The 14,447-nt window shown below is 54.2% G+C and overlaps 2 protein-coding genes across 3 annotated transcripts; both read right to left on the bottom strand.

Annotated features, from left to right (window-relative positions):
• Positions 1-248: 248 nt before the first annotated feature.
• On the bottom strand, positions 249-5,669 carry KLK11 (kallikrein related peptidase 11). Of its 2 annotated transcripts, none has more exons than XM_005590069.5 (6): positions 5,458-5,669; positions 3,608-3,682; positions 2,655-2,811; positions 2,064-2,329; positions 1,110-1,246; positions 249-715 (listed from the first exon to the last, which is right to left on the bottom strand). In XM_005590069.5, exons 1-6 carry the CDS (start codon positions 5,516-5,518, stop codon positions 563-565), a joined length of 849 nt encoding a protein of 282 aa, XP_005590126.1. In that variant the 5' UTR covers positions 5,519-5,669; the 3' UTR covers positions 249-562. The 2 variants fall into 2 exon arrangements, with proteins under 2 accessions (XP_005590126.1, XP_065390856.1); XM_065534784.2 differs by lacking the exon at positions 5,458-5,669 and adding an exon at positions 4,551-4,626.
• Positions 5,670-7,174: 1,505 nt separating this feature from the next.
• KLK12 (kallikrein related peptidase 12) lies at positions 7,175-12,350 on the bottom strand. Its single transcript, XM_045379962.2, has 3 exons — positions 12,193-12,350; positions 8,973-9,106; positions 7,175-7,651 (listed from the first exon to the last, which is right to left on the bottom strand). Exons 1-3 carry the CDS (start codon positions 12,317-12,319, stop codon positions 7,496-7,498), a joined length of 417 nt encoding a protein of 138 aa, XP_045235897.1. The 5' UTR covers positions 12,320-12,350; the 3' UTR covers positions 7,175-7,495.
• Between the last annotated feature and the right edge of the window lie 2,097 nt (positions 12,351-14,447).

The following is a 14,447-nucleotide window of genomic DNA, read 5'->3' on the forward strand; positions in this document are numbered from 1 at the left end:
AAAAATACAAAACTTAGCTGGATGTGGTGGTAGGCACCTGTAATCCCAGCTACTCAGAAGGCTGAGGCAGGAGAATTGCTTGAACCCAGGAGGTGGAGGTTGCAGTGAGCAGAGAGAGCGCCACCGTACTCCAACCTGGGTGACAGAGTGAGACTCTGTCTTAAGATAAAATAAAATAAAATAAAATAACATAAAATAAAATAAAAGCCAGTGGATCAGGGTCTAGCACATAGTAAGCACTCAGTAGATTCACTCATTTAGCAAAAGTTTATTGAAACCTTGATATATGGCCAGGAGCTGTCTTTGGGGTTGGGGATACAACAGAGAACAAACCAGATGTTATCATTCCCAGAGTCACAATAGTTCAAGGCAGAATTTGAATCCAGGTCTCACTGATTTCAAACCCCAGGTTGATTATTAAGTGACAGTATCTCCTGTAGTCCAGGAGGCCCAAAGAATGTTCGTAAAGGGTCTTGGCTTAGGGTTTCTTATTAACAGAGTGAACAGGAACCAATCACCAAGTGGAAATGGAGGGTATTGGGCTGTGGTGTGTGGGTCCAGTCTAATTGTTCTTCATCGTCTCCTGGATCCAGTCCACGTATTTGCAGACTTTTGTGTAGACACCAGGCTTTCGGGTGATCGCACACGGATCCTGGCCCCAGGAAATAATGCCTTGAAGAGAGTGGTTACAGACCAGAGGGCCCCCGGAGTCACCCTGGGCACGGGGAGAGAGAACATTGGTGAGAGAAAGCGTTGAGCACGGTGTTCGCCAGGGAGGAGGTGGGGACGGTGCTTAGGAGTGGGGCCGAGACTGAGGATGGAGAGGCACCGGGAATGGTGATAGGTTTGGCGATAAGGCTGGGATTATGGGTGGGATAAAGGATGGGGTTAGGCTCAAAAACGAGTTTGGGGAAAGCTGAAGCTGGAAACGGGGATGGAGCTGAAGTTTGTGCTGAGATCAGAAATGGGAACAGGGGAAGAGATGGATTGGGAGTTGCAGGGGGAGGCGGGTTGAGGTTGGGGATGAAATTGTGGATGTCGGTAAGGATGTCATTGAAGCTGGGGATGGGATGGGGGTGTGGCTGGAGACCCAGGCCCTGCCCGCTGACCTGGCAGGAGTCCTTGCCCCCTTCCTGAACGCTGGCGCACACCATGGTGTCTGTGATGTTGCTGGGGTAGGCGTTCTCACACTTCTGGTGCTCAATGATGGTGATGTTGGCGCATCGCAAGCTGTGAGGCAGGCGTACTGTGGAAACAGCAGGAGGGGCTGTGGGAATGAGCCCCCTGCCACCGCCCCTAATGCAGTGCTTGCTGTGACCCAGCCCCTGGGTGAATCCCTGTCCTTAGACCCAGCCAACTCACCTCTCTTCTTGTAACAATAGCAACAGCAGTGCTATCCAGCATTTTTTTTTTTTTTTAAAACAGAGTCTTGCTCTGTCTCCCAGGCTGGAGTGCAGTGGCGTGATCTTGGCTCACTGCAACCTCCGTCTCCCGGGTTTAAGCGATTCTCCTGCCTCAGCCTCCTGATTAGCTGGGGTTACAGGCGCGCACAACCACACCCAGCTAATTTTTGTATTTTTAGTAGAGACGGGATTTCACCATGTTGGCCAGGCTGGTATCAAAGTCCCGACCTCAGGTGATCTGCCCACCTGGGCCTCCCAAAGTGCTGGGATTACAGGCGTCAGCCACTGTGCCCAACCTGCTATCCAATAAATGATTTATGCCAGTTGCTTGATATACATTATCTCTAATCCAGTCCTGACAGGTGGGTATAATTATTCTCATTTTATAGAGAAGAAAATCAAGATTCAGAGAGGTGAAGCCGCTTGTCTAAGGTCCTGCAACCAGGAGATTATGGACGTATGATTGCATATCCCGTCTGTCTGATTCCAAGGCCCCAACTTCGGTACCCACCCTCCCCTGTCCTGACGTTTTCCACTCATCCTCTCAACTTATACCACCTTCGTCACTGCGAACCGCATCTCTGATCCCCCGAACCCTTCCACAATCATGACCACACCCTCCCCACCACCCCTTGCCGGGTTCCCCTCTGGAGCTCCTACACTGGGGGCTGGACGTGCTGCCCCAGCCGGAAATGAGGCAGCTGGTGCCAGCGGTGACGCAGCGTGAGGAGAGGGTGAGAGGTCGCACAGCCCAGGTGATGAAGGCTGGCGACGCCATCTTCACCAGCATGATGTCATTGCGGTGGTCTTTGTTGGGGAGGCTGTTGTTGAAGCCGGGGTGGGGGAAGGACTCAGTGGCTGTCCGGGTCTGCTCACAGCCATCCTGCTTCTGGAGGTTGTGCTCCCCCAGGTGAACTATGTAGCGGCTGAGGTGGGAGAGACGGTAGTTGGAGGAGGAAAGTTCGGGGGAGACATGGTTGGGAGAGGTGAGTGACACCTTTGAGAGTGAAGAAACATCACTCTGCTTCCAACCTCTTCCACGTCTCCCACCGAAGCCCCCTTCCCAGCCATAGCCCCATCCCAACCCCATTCATCCCCCCACCTTCAATCCCAACGCAAGCCCGTCAACCTTGCTGACACTACCCGTCCCCATTTCTAATCCCCTTTCCCGCATCCCTATCCCCGAGCTTCGCTCCATCCATCTCCCCATTCCCAGCCCCCTCCCGGCCCCGCCCCAGCCCCCGCACCCACGGCTTGCGGCAGTGGGCTGCTGTCAGGAGCCAGCTGGGGGCAATGAGGGTCGCCCCACAGAGCAACCGCGTCTTCTCGAACAGGGCTGCCTGCCAGGGCTGGGAGTGAGGCTTGCACTCGAACCCCTTGATGATCCTGGTCTCTCCCCCTACGAGCCCTGGAGGGAGTGAGAGCAAAAGGAGGGGCTCAGGAAGGAGAGGTGGTAGACCAGGAGGGCTCCCAGAAATGGGGGTGGGGAGGAGAGAAAGAGGGTGGGTGGTCTGGGCCCTGGTCTGGTGTCCCTCTGGGTTGCGCTGGATGCTGGGACCAGGCATTAAAGGATGAAAATACTTCCATAGGGTCGGGTGCAAACGCCTGTAATCCCAGCACTTTGGGAGGCTAAGGTGGGAGGATTGCTTGAGCCCAGGAGTTCAAGACCAACCTAGGCAAACATAGTGAGACCCCCCCCCCGCCTCCATCTCTACAAAAAATCAAACAATTAGCCTGGCTTGGTGGCAGGTTCCTGTGGTCCCTGCTACCGGGGAGGCTGAGATGGCTTAAGGATCACTTAAGCCGGGGAAGTCAAGACTGCAGTGAGCCATGATGGCACCACGGCACTCCAGCCTGGACAATAGAGCGAGACCTTGTCTCTGGGGAAAAAAAAAGGAAATACTTCCATACTGGTTGGTTGGTAGCCCCTGTCCTGTGCGCTTTGACTGACCGCTCCCCCAACTCCAGCTTCCCTGGCCCCTTCCCGGGGCCCTTTAGGACCCCCTTGACCTCTCCTCCTTTGGCATTTAAAGGGATTATCTGGAAGGGCATCCAGGCCCTCGTGACGGCTGCTCCCAGGTCGGATGCCTTATGGGTTGTTCTGTAATTTGGAATCAGCCCTGTCACTGTCTGGACACAGAGGGTTAGGGGATCCCAGAGATGCGAGAGGGAGGCTCCTGCCCTGCCCCCATCCCCTGCCGTACCTGTCGCCAGAGCAAGCATGATTAACTGCAGAATCCTCATGGCCTGGAGGGGGGAGGGGCGGGCCCCAGGTTCCTCTGGGAACAAGGAGGGACATGGGGCCGCATCACTTTACAGGGAAGTCGGGGGCTGGCTCATGCCCTCTCCTCTCTCCCTCACCTGCTCCTGCTCCCCACTTGAGAGAAACAAGGTTGGGAAAATCCCCTGTTTCTCACAGCACTCGGATCTCCAAACACTTAAAATATATCTTAGGTGTCGAGGGTGGCCTTGGAGAGGGCCTGGTCACAGCTAGAAGCTTCCGAGATACCAAGAACCATGTGGAAGTTGTTGGGAGGGGCTTTGACCGGCAAGTCATGGGCTGGCCCCGTTCAAGTCAGCCATGGGACCTCCTCGGCACATGTCAGAGGATGTTTTCCTTCTTGCCTTGAGAGCTGGCCAGGCCCCAGCAGCTTGGAGTGGAAGGACAAGGGGAACCAGACCCCGTTCTGTAGCCACCCCTTTTTCATTGTCTTCACAGCAGAGCGATATGGAGCCTTTGAGGTCTGCTGGGGGGGAGTGGGGGCTCAGCCCCAGAAAATGTCTGGGCCCCCCATCACCCAGCTCGCTGAACCCCTGCCTGCCAAACCCCTGCCCTTTTGAAGGACAGCCAAGCAGAGTTGGGCGGGGCTGGTCAAGGGGAGGGCCAGTGCCCTCGGCTGCCCTGGCCAGCGGGGGTGGGAGCAGAGGGCCGGCTCACCAGCTGAAGCCATGGAGATCAGAGGTAACTGAGGCTGGGGACAGCCATTGGAGGTGAGAGGTGCAGAGAGAGGCCACGAACCCCCACCCAAGCAGAGAAGGACAGAGCAGAGGGAGAAATGGGTGCCCGAGCGGGACAGGTGTCCTTGGGGAGGGCTGACGCCTGGACGTGGACGGGGAGGGACGGCTTCCCTTTCCTCCTGGACTCACGGGCTCTGGGGCTGGGGCTCTGGGGGCCCAGTGGCGGCGGAGGCAGCAGCGGCGGCTACAGCAGGTAGGCTGGGTTGGAGCGCCAGGTGCCAGGCACCAGGCAGGCGGGCAGGCAGGGGGACGGCCCCGGGCGGGCCCAGGATGACTGGCCTCCAAGCCCTGCCTTAATGCCCCAGGGCGGGGTGTGGGGGGCCCTCCCCGTAGACCTCCGAGGCACTGGCTGCCTGCCTCTCCAAGAGACCTCTTCTCCCTGCGTCTCAGTCTCCCTCTGTCTGTCTGTCTGTCTGTCTGTCTGTCTGCAGCCTTCCTTTCCCTCCCGACTCTCTGAATCTGTGTCTTGCTCTCTGTGTCATTCTCTGTCACTCAATAATTCTGACTTTGTGTGATTTTTCTCTTTCTGTCCCTACGTGTCTGTCTGCCTTTGTCTGTCCTCATCCCCGTCTCCATCTCCAGTCTTCTCTCTCCATCTGGCTCTGTGTGGCCCTTTCTCTAATTCCTTCTATCTTTGTGTCTCAGTCTCTTTTTCTACCTCAGTCAGTCTCTCTGACTGCATCTCTGGCAATTTGTCTCGAAATCCCTCTCCTTCCGTCTAACCTCCGTCTCTCTTTTTCCTCCTGTCCCAGTCACTGCCTTTCCACAGCCCCAGCCCAGGTGGGCCCCTGGCCTCCCCTAGGCCGCTCCCTTCTCCTTTGCAAGGAGGGGGGTGCTGGGGTGTCACATAGGTGGGGCAGGACCGGAGGGTGGGGGAGGCAGGTCAGGGCCTGTGGAAGCTGAGTCCAGGAAAGGGAACAGAGCCCTCGGCTGCGCTCCACCCCAGGGCTCCTCTGGGACCTTGCTTCTCTGCTGACCCTTCCCCTGCCCGCTTCTCCCTGCCTCCCAGGCAGCCCGACTCCAGCTGTTCACTTACTGGCTGCTGCGAGACCTCTGCCCGATGACTTCCAGTCCTGCAGCCGCCTCAACCTCTGCATCTGCAGAACCCGAGCGCGGATTCCTGCTTCGCCCAGCTTGTTTGTTTTCAGCTAGGTGCCTTCCCTTGGCTTTCCTCCCCTCTCTCCCCTAACCAGATGTGGAGCAAGGCAGGGGAGGGCCTAGGTTCTGACAACAGCCAGCCCTGGCCTCAAACCTAGGTGCTTCCTCTTCCTACCACTATGACTACCCTTATGACGTGGGGACAAGGGACTCCACCCCTGCGAGGCTCAGTTTCTTCATCTGAGAGATGGGGGTGACAGACCTGCTTGCAGGGAAGGTTGGGATCAGGCCTCCAGGAGGGTCCATTTGGAAAGAGCAGACTGCAGGGGGGCTCAGCAAATGTGCCTCCACTGTTATGATCACCCCGCACCCCCTCCCTCCTCCAATTCCCCTTTAGTGCACTTGGAGAGATGGTCTCCCCTCACCTCCCGAGTCCCAGTGGAGACAGAATCCAAGGGGTAGGCAGGAGAATTTTAAGACATAGGCCGAGCCCTCCTGCTTTCCAAGGCTGCACTCCACCCTCCGTCATTGCATACATATGAGAACAAAGCCATGTCCCACATTAAAGAAACAATGTATGCTTGATTACAAGAAAGTAAACTGCAGTTGAGTAGTGGAAAGAATGTTATGCTTTATGGACATTGGATTAAATGGTCATAAATGTTGACTTTGCAGCTTTTGTCTCGTATTTTGGAGCTAACAATTTTCTTTTTCCTTCTCGGGTCTTTTGTGGACTCTTGAAAAGCTTATAAGCTCTGGGCACTGTTTCTATTGTGCTGGATGAAGAAACATGGCTCTTATTCATATTGTTGGATTTTTGCTTTTGAGACAAGGTCTCTCACTTTATTACCCAGCCTGGAGTGTAGTGGTGTGATCTCAGCTCATTGCAGCTTCCACCTCTCCGGCTCGGGTGATCTGCCCACCTCAGCTACCCAAGTAGCCAGGACTACAGGTTCGTGCCACCACACCCAGCTAATTTTTTGTATTTTTGTAGTGACGAGGTTTCACCATGTTGCCAGGCTGATCTCGAACTCCTCAGCTCAAGCCATCCTCCCATCTCGGCCTCCCAAAGTGCTGGGATTACAGGCGTGGGCCACTGTACCCAGCCTGTATTATTATAGGTAACTTTTTCTATTCCATTTCTGAGTAACTACTCAGGGAAGACCCTCATCCTATTTGAGCTTTGTTTTTTGGGTTTTGTTTGTTTGTTTGTTTTTCTTTCTTTCTTTCTTTCTTTTTGAGATGAAGTCTCATTCTGTCACCCAGGCTGGAGTGCAATGGTTTGATCTCGGCTCACTGCAGCCTCTGCCTCATGGGTTCATGCAATTCTCCTGTCTCAGCCTCCCAAGTAGCTGGGATTATAGGCATGCACCACCATGCCCGGCTACTTTTTGTATTTTTAGTAGAGATGGGGTTTCATCATGTTGACCAGGCTGGTCTTGAACTCCTGACCTCAGGTGGTCCACCCGCCTTAGCCTCCCAAAGTGCTGAGATTACAAGTGTGTGCCACCATGCCCAGCTAAATTTTTTTCTTTTTTTTTTTTTTGGTAGTTTTGAAGAGACGGGGTTTCACCATGTTGGCCAGGCTGGTCTCGAACTCCTGACCTCAAGTCATCCACCCGCCTCAGCCTCCCAAAGTGCTGGGATTACAGGTGTGAGCCACTGTGCCCGGCCTTATTTGAGCTCTGTTTCTACTTGTATGAGCTAGGGAAACTGTTGAGTCCTTCTTCCAGTCTCAACCAGCATGGGGACTTCAAATGGACAGACATGGCCCCTCCTTCATTTGTATTTATTCCAGACCATTGCACACTTCTCTCCATTCTGCTCATGGATCTTAGAAGGGCTGGCAGGAGTTAAAAGTTCCAAAAAGTTCCCAGGCCAACAAGAATGGAGCCGGGAAAAGCGATGGAGGAGGTATTGGTGCTCTGAGGGTCAGAGTGGTACCCAAGCTAAGGGGTGGAGGTGGAGGAAACAGGTTAGTTGTTCCTCATGATCATCCGGATCCAGTCCACATACTTGCAAACATAGGTGTAGACTCCAGGGATGCCATCTTGTCCACAAGGCCCCACAGACCCCCAGGACACCAGACCTTGAAGGACTCCCCCACACACCAGGGGGCCCCCAGAATCACCCTGGAAAGGAAGAGAAGTACTGTCTGAACAAGGGAGACATTTCTGTTTTCCTCTCCAACACTCCAACCCAGTCCTGGGCCTTGGGGAGGGCTCCAAGTCTGGTCAAAAGAGGAAAGAGTATAATCACTTTCCCAGAGGACAATGGCAATGGCTAACCAAAAGAGAAGAGCCACTGTCTCTAGCGGCCAATCCCAGGGAAGAAGGGTGGAACTCCATAAAGGACAGAGGTTCTCTCAAGGACAATGGCTGGGGCCCTGAACAACGAGGAAAGAGAGCACAGTCATCAATGACCAATCCCAGGGGAGGCTGTCAAGGCAACATAAAGAGTAGAACATTCTCTCAAGGACAATGGCTGGGGCCCTGACCAATGAGGAGAGAGAACACTATTACCAATGACCAATCCCAGGGGAGGAGGGCTGGACTCCATAAAGGGTAGAGGTTCTCTCAAGGACAATGGCTGGGGTTCTGACCAATGAGGGGAGAGAGTGCCATCACCAATGACCAATCCCAGGGAAGGTGGGCAGGACTCCATCAGGAGCACAGAGTTCTCTCAAGGACAATGGCTGGGGCCCTGACCAATGAGGGGAGAGGCCACCATCCTCAAATCTCTCTCGGTCTGGGACAGCACCAACTGGAGGATGGTGTGGGAAAGACTTAGAGCCCCAGAAACAGCTGATTCCCTGTCTGGGCTCCCAGTTCTTTCTGTCTGTTTTGCTGCCTCTCCCTCTGCCCCCTACCCCATCTTTCCTTCTCTGTTCCCTTCCTCCCTCTTCTCTCCCTGTCCCTCCCCCTCCTCCATTCCCTGGTCCTTCCTCTTACTCCCTGTCTCTCTCCCTCCCTTATCCTGGGCCTCTCCTCCATTATTATCATTATTACTATTATTATTATTATTATCATTATTATTATTTTGTTTAGAGACAGAGTCTGGCTCTGTCACCCAGGCTGGAGTGCAGTGGCGCGATCTCAGTTCACTGCAACCTCCGCCTCCCGGGATCAAGCGATTTTCCTGCCTCAGCCTTCCGAGTAGCTGGGACCACAGGCTTGCACCACCACTCCCAGCTAATTTTGGTATTTTTAGTAGATTCAGGGTTTCACCATGTTGGCCAGGCTTGTCTTGAACTCCTGACCTCAAGTAATCTGCCCGCCTTGGCCTCCCAAAGTGCTGGGATTACTGGTGTGAGCCACCGCGCCCAGCCTCTCCCTTCCTTTTTGACCCCATCTCTCTCCAGCATCTCCTTTCCCTGATTCATCCTCTATCAGTTCCTCTCCTGCTTCCAGCCCCTCCCCTTCCCTTTCTGTCCTGGTGACCACGCACGCTCACCTGGCAGGCATCCTGCCCCGGGACGCCGCCTGCACACACCATGTTGCTTGTGATTCTCCCGGGATACACCTCACGGCAGGTGGCGTGGGAGACGATGGAGAGGTTGAGGCACTGGAGCAGATCCGGGAATGGGTCTGGAGAGGGAACATGCGTGCTGCAGGGTCCCCTAAATCTCCCCACTTTGAGGTGACATCCCTCTTCCTCGATGTGGCCCATCTGAGTCAATATCCCAGCCCCTCACCAACCTGTACTACAATCCTGAAACCTCCAAGTTACATATTTATGACTTAATTTCATATGAATCATGACCCCAGATGATTGACAGTCTCTTTGGTCTTTGACATTTGACTTTGAGTGGCATAACTCAAGACCTTTCTTGTCTCTCCAGCCTCAGAGACAACGAATCCAGACCTGACCCTCTTCAGTGCCTACTACTGTGATCTTTGACCTTCTATCTTATTACCTTATGATCCCAGCTTGATCTCATATCTTGTCTCGTGACCCCATGTCCCTGTCTTTACCTTAACCTGCAACCTCAGCTCCCCATCTTCCAAACCTCACTGCTTCCAACGCCAGTGACCCCTGATCCTAGTTTATTTGGCCCCAGCCTCCACGACCTCAAACCTCAGACCTCACACCCCAAACGCTATGACCTCCAATCTCAGATATGTGATTTCGGATAGAATCCCAATGTCCATCCTCAGATTCTAACCAGATTGTACAACCTCTGGATCCCATGACCTTAATTCTACAGTGACCTCTAACCCAAGACCCATGACCCACAAGGCCCATATCCTATTTACATATATATATATATAATATGCCTTTTGCTCCAGTGTGATGACCCCTGACACACTCTGACCTCTGACCATGTCTCTGACCTCTGATCCCTGACTTCATACCCAGTCCCTTAACCCCTTTGACTCCCAAGACCCCAATCTACCATAATCTCTGACCCCAAACCATGATCCTGATGTCCCACCCCACACCCTGATCCTTTACCCATCCTTCCTCTAAGGTGTCATGATGTGACCTGTCCCCCTGCATCCCAGACTTGTACCCATCCTGATCCCTGACCCCTGGCCCCGGGCCCCTTACTCCATGGGTGGTTGGTGATGCCCCAGCCTGAGACGTGGCACTCGGTGCCAGCAGTTGCACAGTCATCGGGCAGGGGCAGGGGTCGAACGCTGCTGGTTATGCGGACGGGCAGGCGCAGCCGCAGAAGCCGGAGGTCGTGCTCATGGCTCGTCGAGGCTCCCAGGTAGCCAGGGTGGGTCACAGAGAAGCCGCTGTGCCGGATCTGCTCGGTCCAGTCGAGATGGCTGAGGCTGTGTTCCCCCAGGCGCACCCAGTACCTGCTGCCGGTGGCGACAGCTGAGCGGGTGGCAGACAGGCAGACCCCCACCTTGCACCCCTCCACGGACACTCCCAGGCCCTGCTGCCACTCCCCGCTGCTCTGCCTCTCACTGTCTGTCTTCTCACCCGCGCCTCTCATTCTCCAAGTCTCTCTTGCAGGCTCTTATTCCCGACCTCCATCACTCTCTTTCCATCTTGGGTGTTCACTGTTTCTCCTCCCATGTCCCTGCATCTGTGTCTCTCTCTCCGTTTTTTTTTTTTCAAGACGGAGTCTCGCTCTGTCACCTAGGCTGGAGTGCAGTGGCACCATCTTGGCTCACTGCAACCTCCGCCTCCTGGGTTCAAACAATTTCCCTGCCTCCGATTCCTGAGTAGCTGGGATTACAGGTGCCCGCCACCACGCCTGGCTAATTTTTGGATTTTTAGTAGAGATGAGGTTTCACCATGTGGGTCAGGCTGGTCTCAAACTCCTGACCTCAAGTGATCTGCCCACCTCAGCCTCCCAAAGTGCTGGGATTATAGGTGTGAGCCACTGCGCCGGGCCTGTCTTTCTGATTATCTCAGCCAGTGAAGCCCACGAAGACAGGGACATCAGTGGGCCTTGTTCACCGCCTTATTCCCACCGCCTGGCACAGAGCATGTGCCGTCCACGCTGCTGACTGAATGAACGAGTGGGTCGATGAGTGGCCTCTCTGCATCCTGCTTCTGGCCCTCTCTCTCTCCTGAGTCTCTGTTTCTTTGCATCTGAGCTCCCCTTTCACAAAAAAGTTCCAGGCTAGGAGCAGTGGCTCACGCCTGTAATCCCAGCATTTAGGGAGGTCAAGACAGGAAGATCGCTTGAGCTGAGGAGTTTGAGACCAGCCTGGGTAACATAGCGAAACCCTGTCTCTACAAAAAAATTTAAAACTTAGCCGGATGTGGTGGCGCAGGCCTGTGGTCTCAGCTCCTTGGGAGGCTGAGGTGTGAGGATCACTTGAGCCCAGGAGGTTGAGGCTGTAGTGAGCCAAGATAGCATCACTGCACTCCAGCCTGGGTGACAGAAAGAGCAAGACTCTGTCTCCAAAAAAAAAAAAAAAAAAGAAAAGAAAAGAAGAAGAAAGAAGGAAGGAAGGAAAAGAGAGAGAGAGAGAGAGAGAGAAAGAAAGATTCCAGAGCATCAGTCCACTGAGGCCCAGAGAGGTGCCAGGCATAGTCTCTGAGGTTGCACAAAGAGTTTGGGTCATGTTGGCCGGACGCAGTGGCTCACACCTGTAATCCCAGCACTTTCGGAGGCCAAGATGGGCAGATTGTTTGAGGCCAGGAGTTCAAGACCAGCCTGGTCAACATGACAAAACTCTGTCTCTACAAAAATTACAAAAATTAGCTGATGGCGGGTGCCTGTAATCCCAGCTACTCAGGAGGCTGAGGCAGGAGAATCACTTGAACCCGGGACGCAGAGACACAGTGAGCTGTGACCGTGCCATTGCACAGCAGCCTGGGTGACAGAGTGAGACTCTGTCTCAAAAAAAAAAAAAGAGTTTGGGTCAGACCTGGGCCCCGGGCCCAGACTGGGTCAGGGAATGGCTGGGGGGAGTGGCAGATGTCATATAGGAAAGAAAGGGTACATGCAGGAATGGGAGAGGCAGGAGGGCAGGTTCCAGGATGCTCCTCGGCCCTCCACACACACCACACCTCACCCTGCCCAGCACCACCCCAGGCCCACTGCTAAAGAAGTTCCACTCCTGGTCTAAACTCAGATTCTCTTGTTGCAGGACCAGCTTCTTCCCAGTGGGCACCGGCCTCCCTTGTGATCCTACCCCCAGCACTTGCCTTCCCGTAGTCCTCCCTTCGCCCACCCCAGGAAGGGACTCAGCCTGGGGCTTACCTGCCGCTGCAGTGAGCCGCTGTGAGGACCCACCTGCTGTCAATAAGGACACCCCCGCAGCGCAGGCTGCTGCCCTCAAACAACCCCACCTGCCACGGCTGTGAGTTACGTCCACACTCGGTGCCATTGAAAATCTTCGGTGTGGCTGCCTGGCTGAGCCCTAGGGACAGACAGGGGCCTGGGTCAGAGAGAGGAATCAAAGATACAGAGATGGAGACACATACACACAGAGAGAGAGAGAAACAGGCAGGAGAGAGAGAGAGAGAGAGAGAGACCCAGTGATAGAAAAAGACCATGAAACACCAAAGAGACCCAGGGAGAAAGATGCTTACACGTAGGAGGGAAATGGAGAGGCAGAGATTCAGAGAGGGACGGAAAGGAAGAGGGATCGCAGGATAGGGGAGACCGAGGTGAGCAGTGCCCTGAGAGCTGCAACTAAATGGAGGCAGAGAGAAAGCCCCTCTCCTCCTCACCACCAGGCTGGGGGAGCCAGAGCTGAGATGGGGAGGGGGTGGGGCCTCCTCATGGGGGATGGAGGGACCCAGTCCCGGTCCTGCCCTCTCCCTGCTCCAGGAGAACTCACCAAGAACATACAGGAGCAAAAACATGCTGGGCCCCATGGCGGGTCACCTCCAAAGTCTGGGGGGAAAAGGGGAATCTCAGAGGTCACCCTTTCCCCGTGTCCTCCACCTCTGCCCTCTCTGCTTCTCTTTGAAGGTCACCAAGGGGATGACCTGCTTGTCCTCTCTCTATCTGTCCTCCTGCGTGTCACTCCCTCATTGGCAGTCGCCTACCTCCTTCTCACCTTGTCTCTTTGTCTGCCAGATCCTCTACGTGGCTGTCACTGTTCGACCTGTCCGCGTCGCTGCTATCTGTCCGTCCACCTACCTGCCTGTCATCTCATCTGCTGGCCACTCCGCCAGCCAACTCTACCACTCTGCACCTGGCTCCTCAGTCACCTGTCATGTTGCTCAACCGGTCCCTTTCCTTCCATCTGTCGCTCCAGACAGACCACTGACAAAGCTCTTAACTCTCTTTGTCTTGGCCCATCCAATTTCCGGGTTGAGGGAAGGGGACCAGGAAGACAGGGGTGGGGCGTCCTCTAATTCTGCAGAAACTCTTCTCAGCTAATCACACTTAATTGAGCTTTACAGCTAAATGGAGTGGGGAAGGAGGAAAGGACCCAGAGTGGGAAGACCCGGCCCCACTCCCTCTCTCCTCTGCAAGTCAGCCAGCAGCCCCGGGACTGATGACTCAAGGTGACGATGGAGCTGGGTTCTAATCCTGACTCCAGTGACAAAGGAGGGTGGGGAGACCTTGGACACCTGGGGCCCATCCCAATGCAGTGCAGGGGAGGGGCAGGGGGAAGGAGAGGCTGTGAAAGCAGGAGAGTGGACGGGAGGGGCAGGAAGCCCGAGCTAAAAAGAGTCCCAGAAAGAGAAGAGATGAAGGAACAGACTTCTGAATAGGTGATCAGGCAGGTGCAGAAGAGAGTTTCTGAACTGAGTTCATATATATACCTATGAAGTTGATCAATCTAATTCCGTAAAGTTTTCTTTGCATAAGAACTTCTATTGCTTAAATAAAATCCACAGAGAAAATAAAAGACACAGGGAAGAAGAAATGGTAGAAAGAGAGAGAGAGAGAAAATGAATCATAGGACAAGGGAACTTTGCGCTGTTTTTTGTTTTTTTGTTTTGAGATGGAGTCTTGCTCTGTCACCCAGGCTGGAGTGCAGGGGTGCGATCTCCACTCACTGCAACCTCCACTTCCTGGGTTCAAGCTATTCTTGTGCCTCAGCCTCCCGAGTACCTGGGATTACAGGCACACGCCACCATGTCCAGCTAATTTTTGTATTTTTAGTAGAGACGGGGTTTCACCATGTGGGCCAGGCTCTTCTTGAACTCCTGGTCTCAAGCAACCTCCCTGCCTTGGCCTCCCAAAGTGCTGGGATTACAGGTGTAAGCCACCATGCCTGGCCTCTGTGCTGGTTTATCTGAGTTTTTGCTTCATCTAGGAGGAATGGAGGAGAGAAAGAAGGAGAGAGAGAGGGGGGACAGAGAGAGAAAATGAGAACAAAAAGGGAATTAGACTCAGAGGAAGGGGGATTAAGAAACAAACCAAGAGAAAAATCTGTCAGGGCCAGGCGCAGTGGCTCATGCTTGTAATCCCCGCACTTTGGGAGGCCGAGACGGGCAGGTCACTTGAGGCCAGGAGTTCAAGACCAGCCTGGCCAATATGGTGAAACCCTGTCT

The sequence above is a fragment of the Macaca fascicularis genome, chromosome 19 (assembly GCF_037993035.2).
Source record: "Macaca fascicularis isolate 582-1 chromosome 19, T2T-MFA8v1.1".
NCBI lineage: Eukaryota > Metazoa > Chordata > Mammalia > Primates > Cercopithecidae > Macaca > Macaca fascicularis.

What these genes read in the sequence shown, in the direction of transcription:
- KLK11 (XM_005590069.5), bottom strand. Translation starts at nt 5,518, where the DNA reads ATGCAGAGGTTGAGGCGGCTGCAGGACTGGAAGTCATCGGGCAGAGGT. An exon ending in CAGAGGTCTCGCAGCAGCCA is followed by an intron (nt 3,683 to 5,457) that starts GTAAGTGAACAG and finishes CCTTGTTCCCAG; the next exon opens with AGGAACCTGGGGCCCGCCCC. An exon ending in GGGGCAAGGACTCCTGCCAG is followed by an intron (nt 716 to 1,109) that starts GTCAGCGGGCAG and finishes CCCCGTGCCCAG; the next exon opens with GGTGACTCCGGGGGCCCTCT.
- KLK12 (XM_045379962.2), bottom strand. Translation starts at nt 12,319, where the DNA reads ATGGCACCGAGTGTGGACGTAACTCACAGCCGTGGCAGGTGGGGTTGT. An exon ending in GCGGCTCACTGCAGCGGCAG is followed by an intron (nt 9,107 to 12,192) that starts GTAAGCCCCAGG and finishes TTCCCTCTCCAG; the next exon opens with ACCCATTCCCGGATCTGCTC. An exon ending in CGGGGCAGGATGCCTGCCAG is followed by an intron (nt 7,652 to 8,972) that starts GTGAGCGTGCGT and finishes CTTCCTTTCCAG; the next exon opens with GGTGATTCTGGGGGCCCCCT.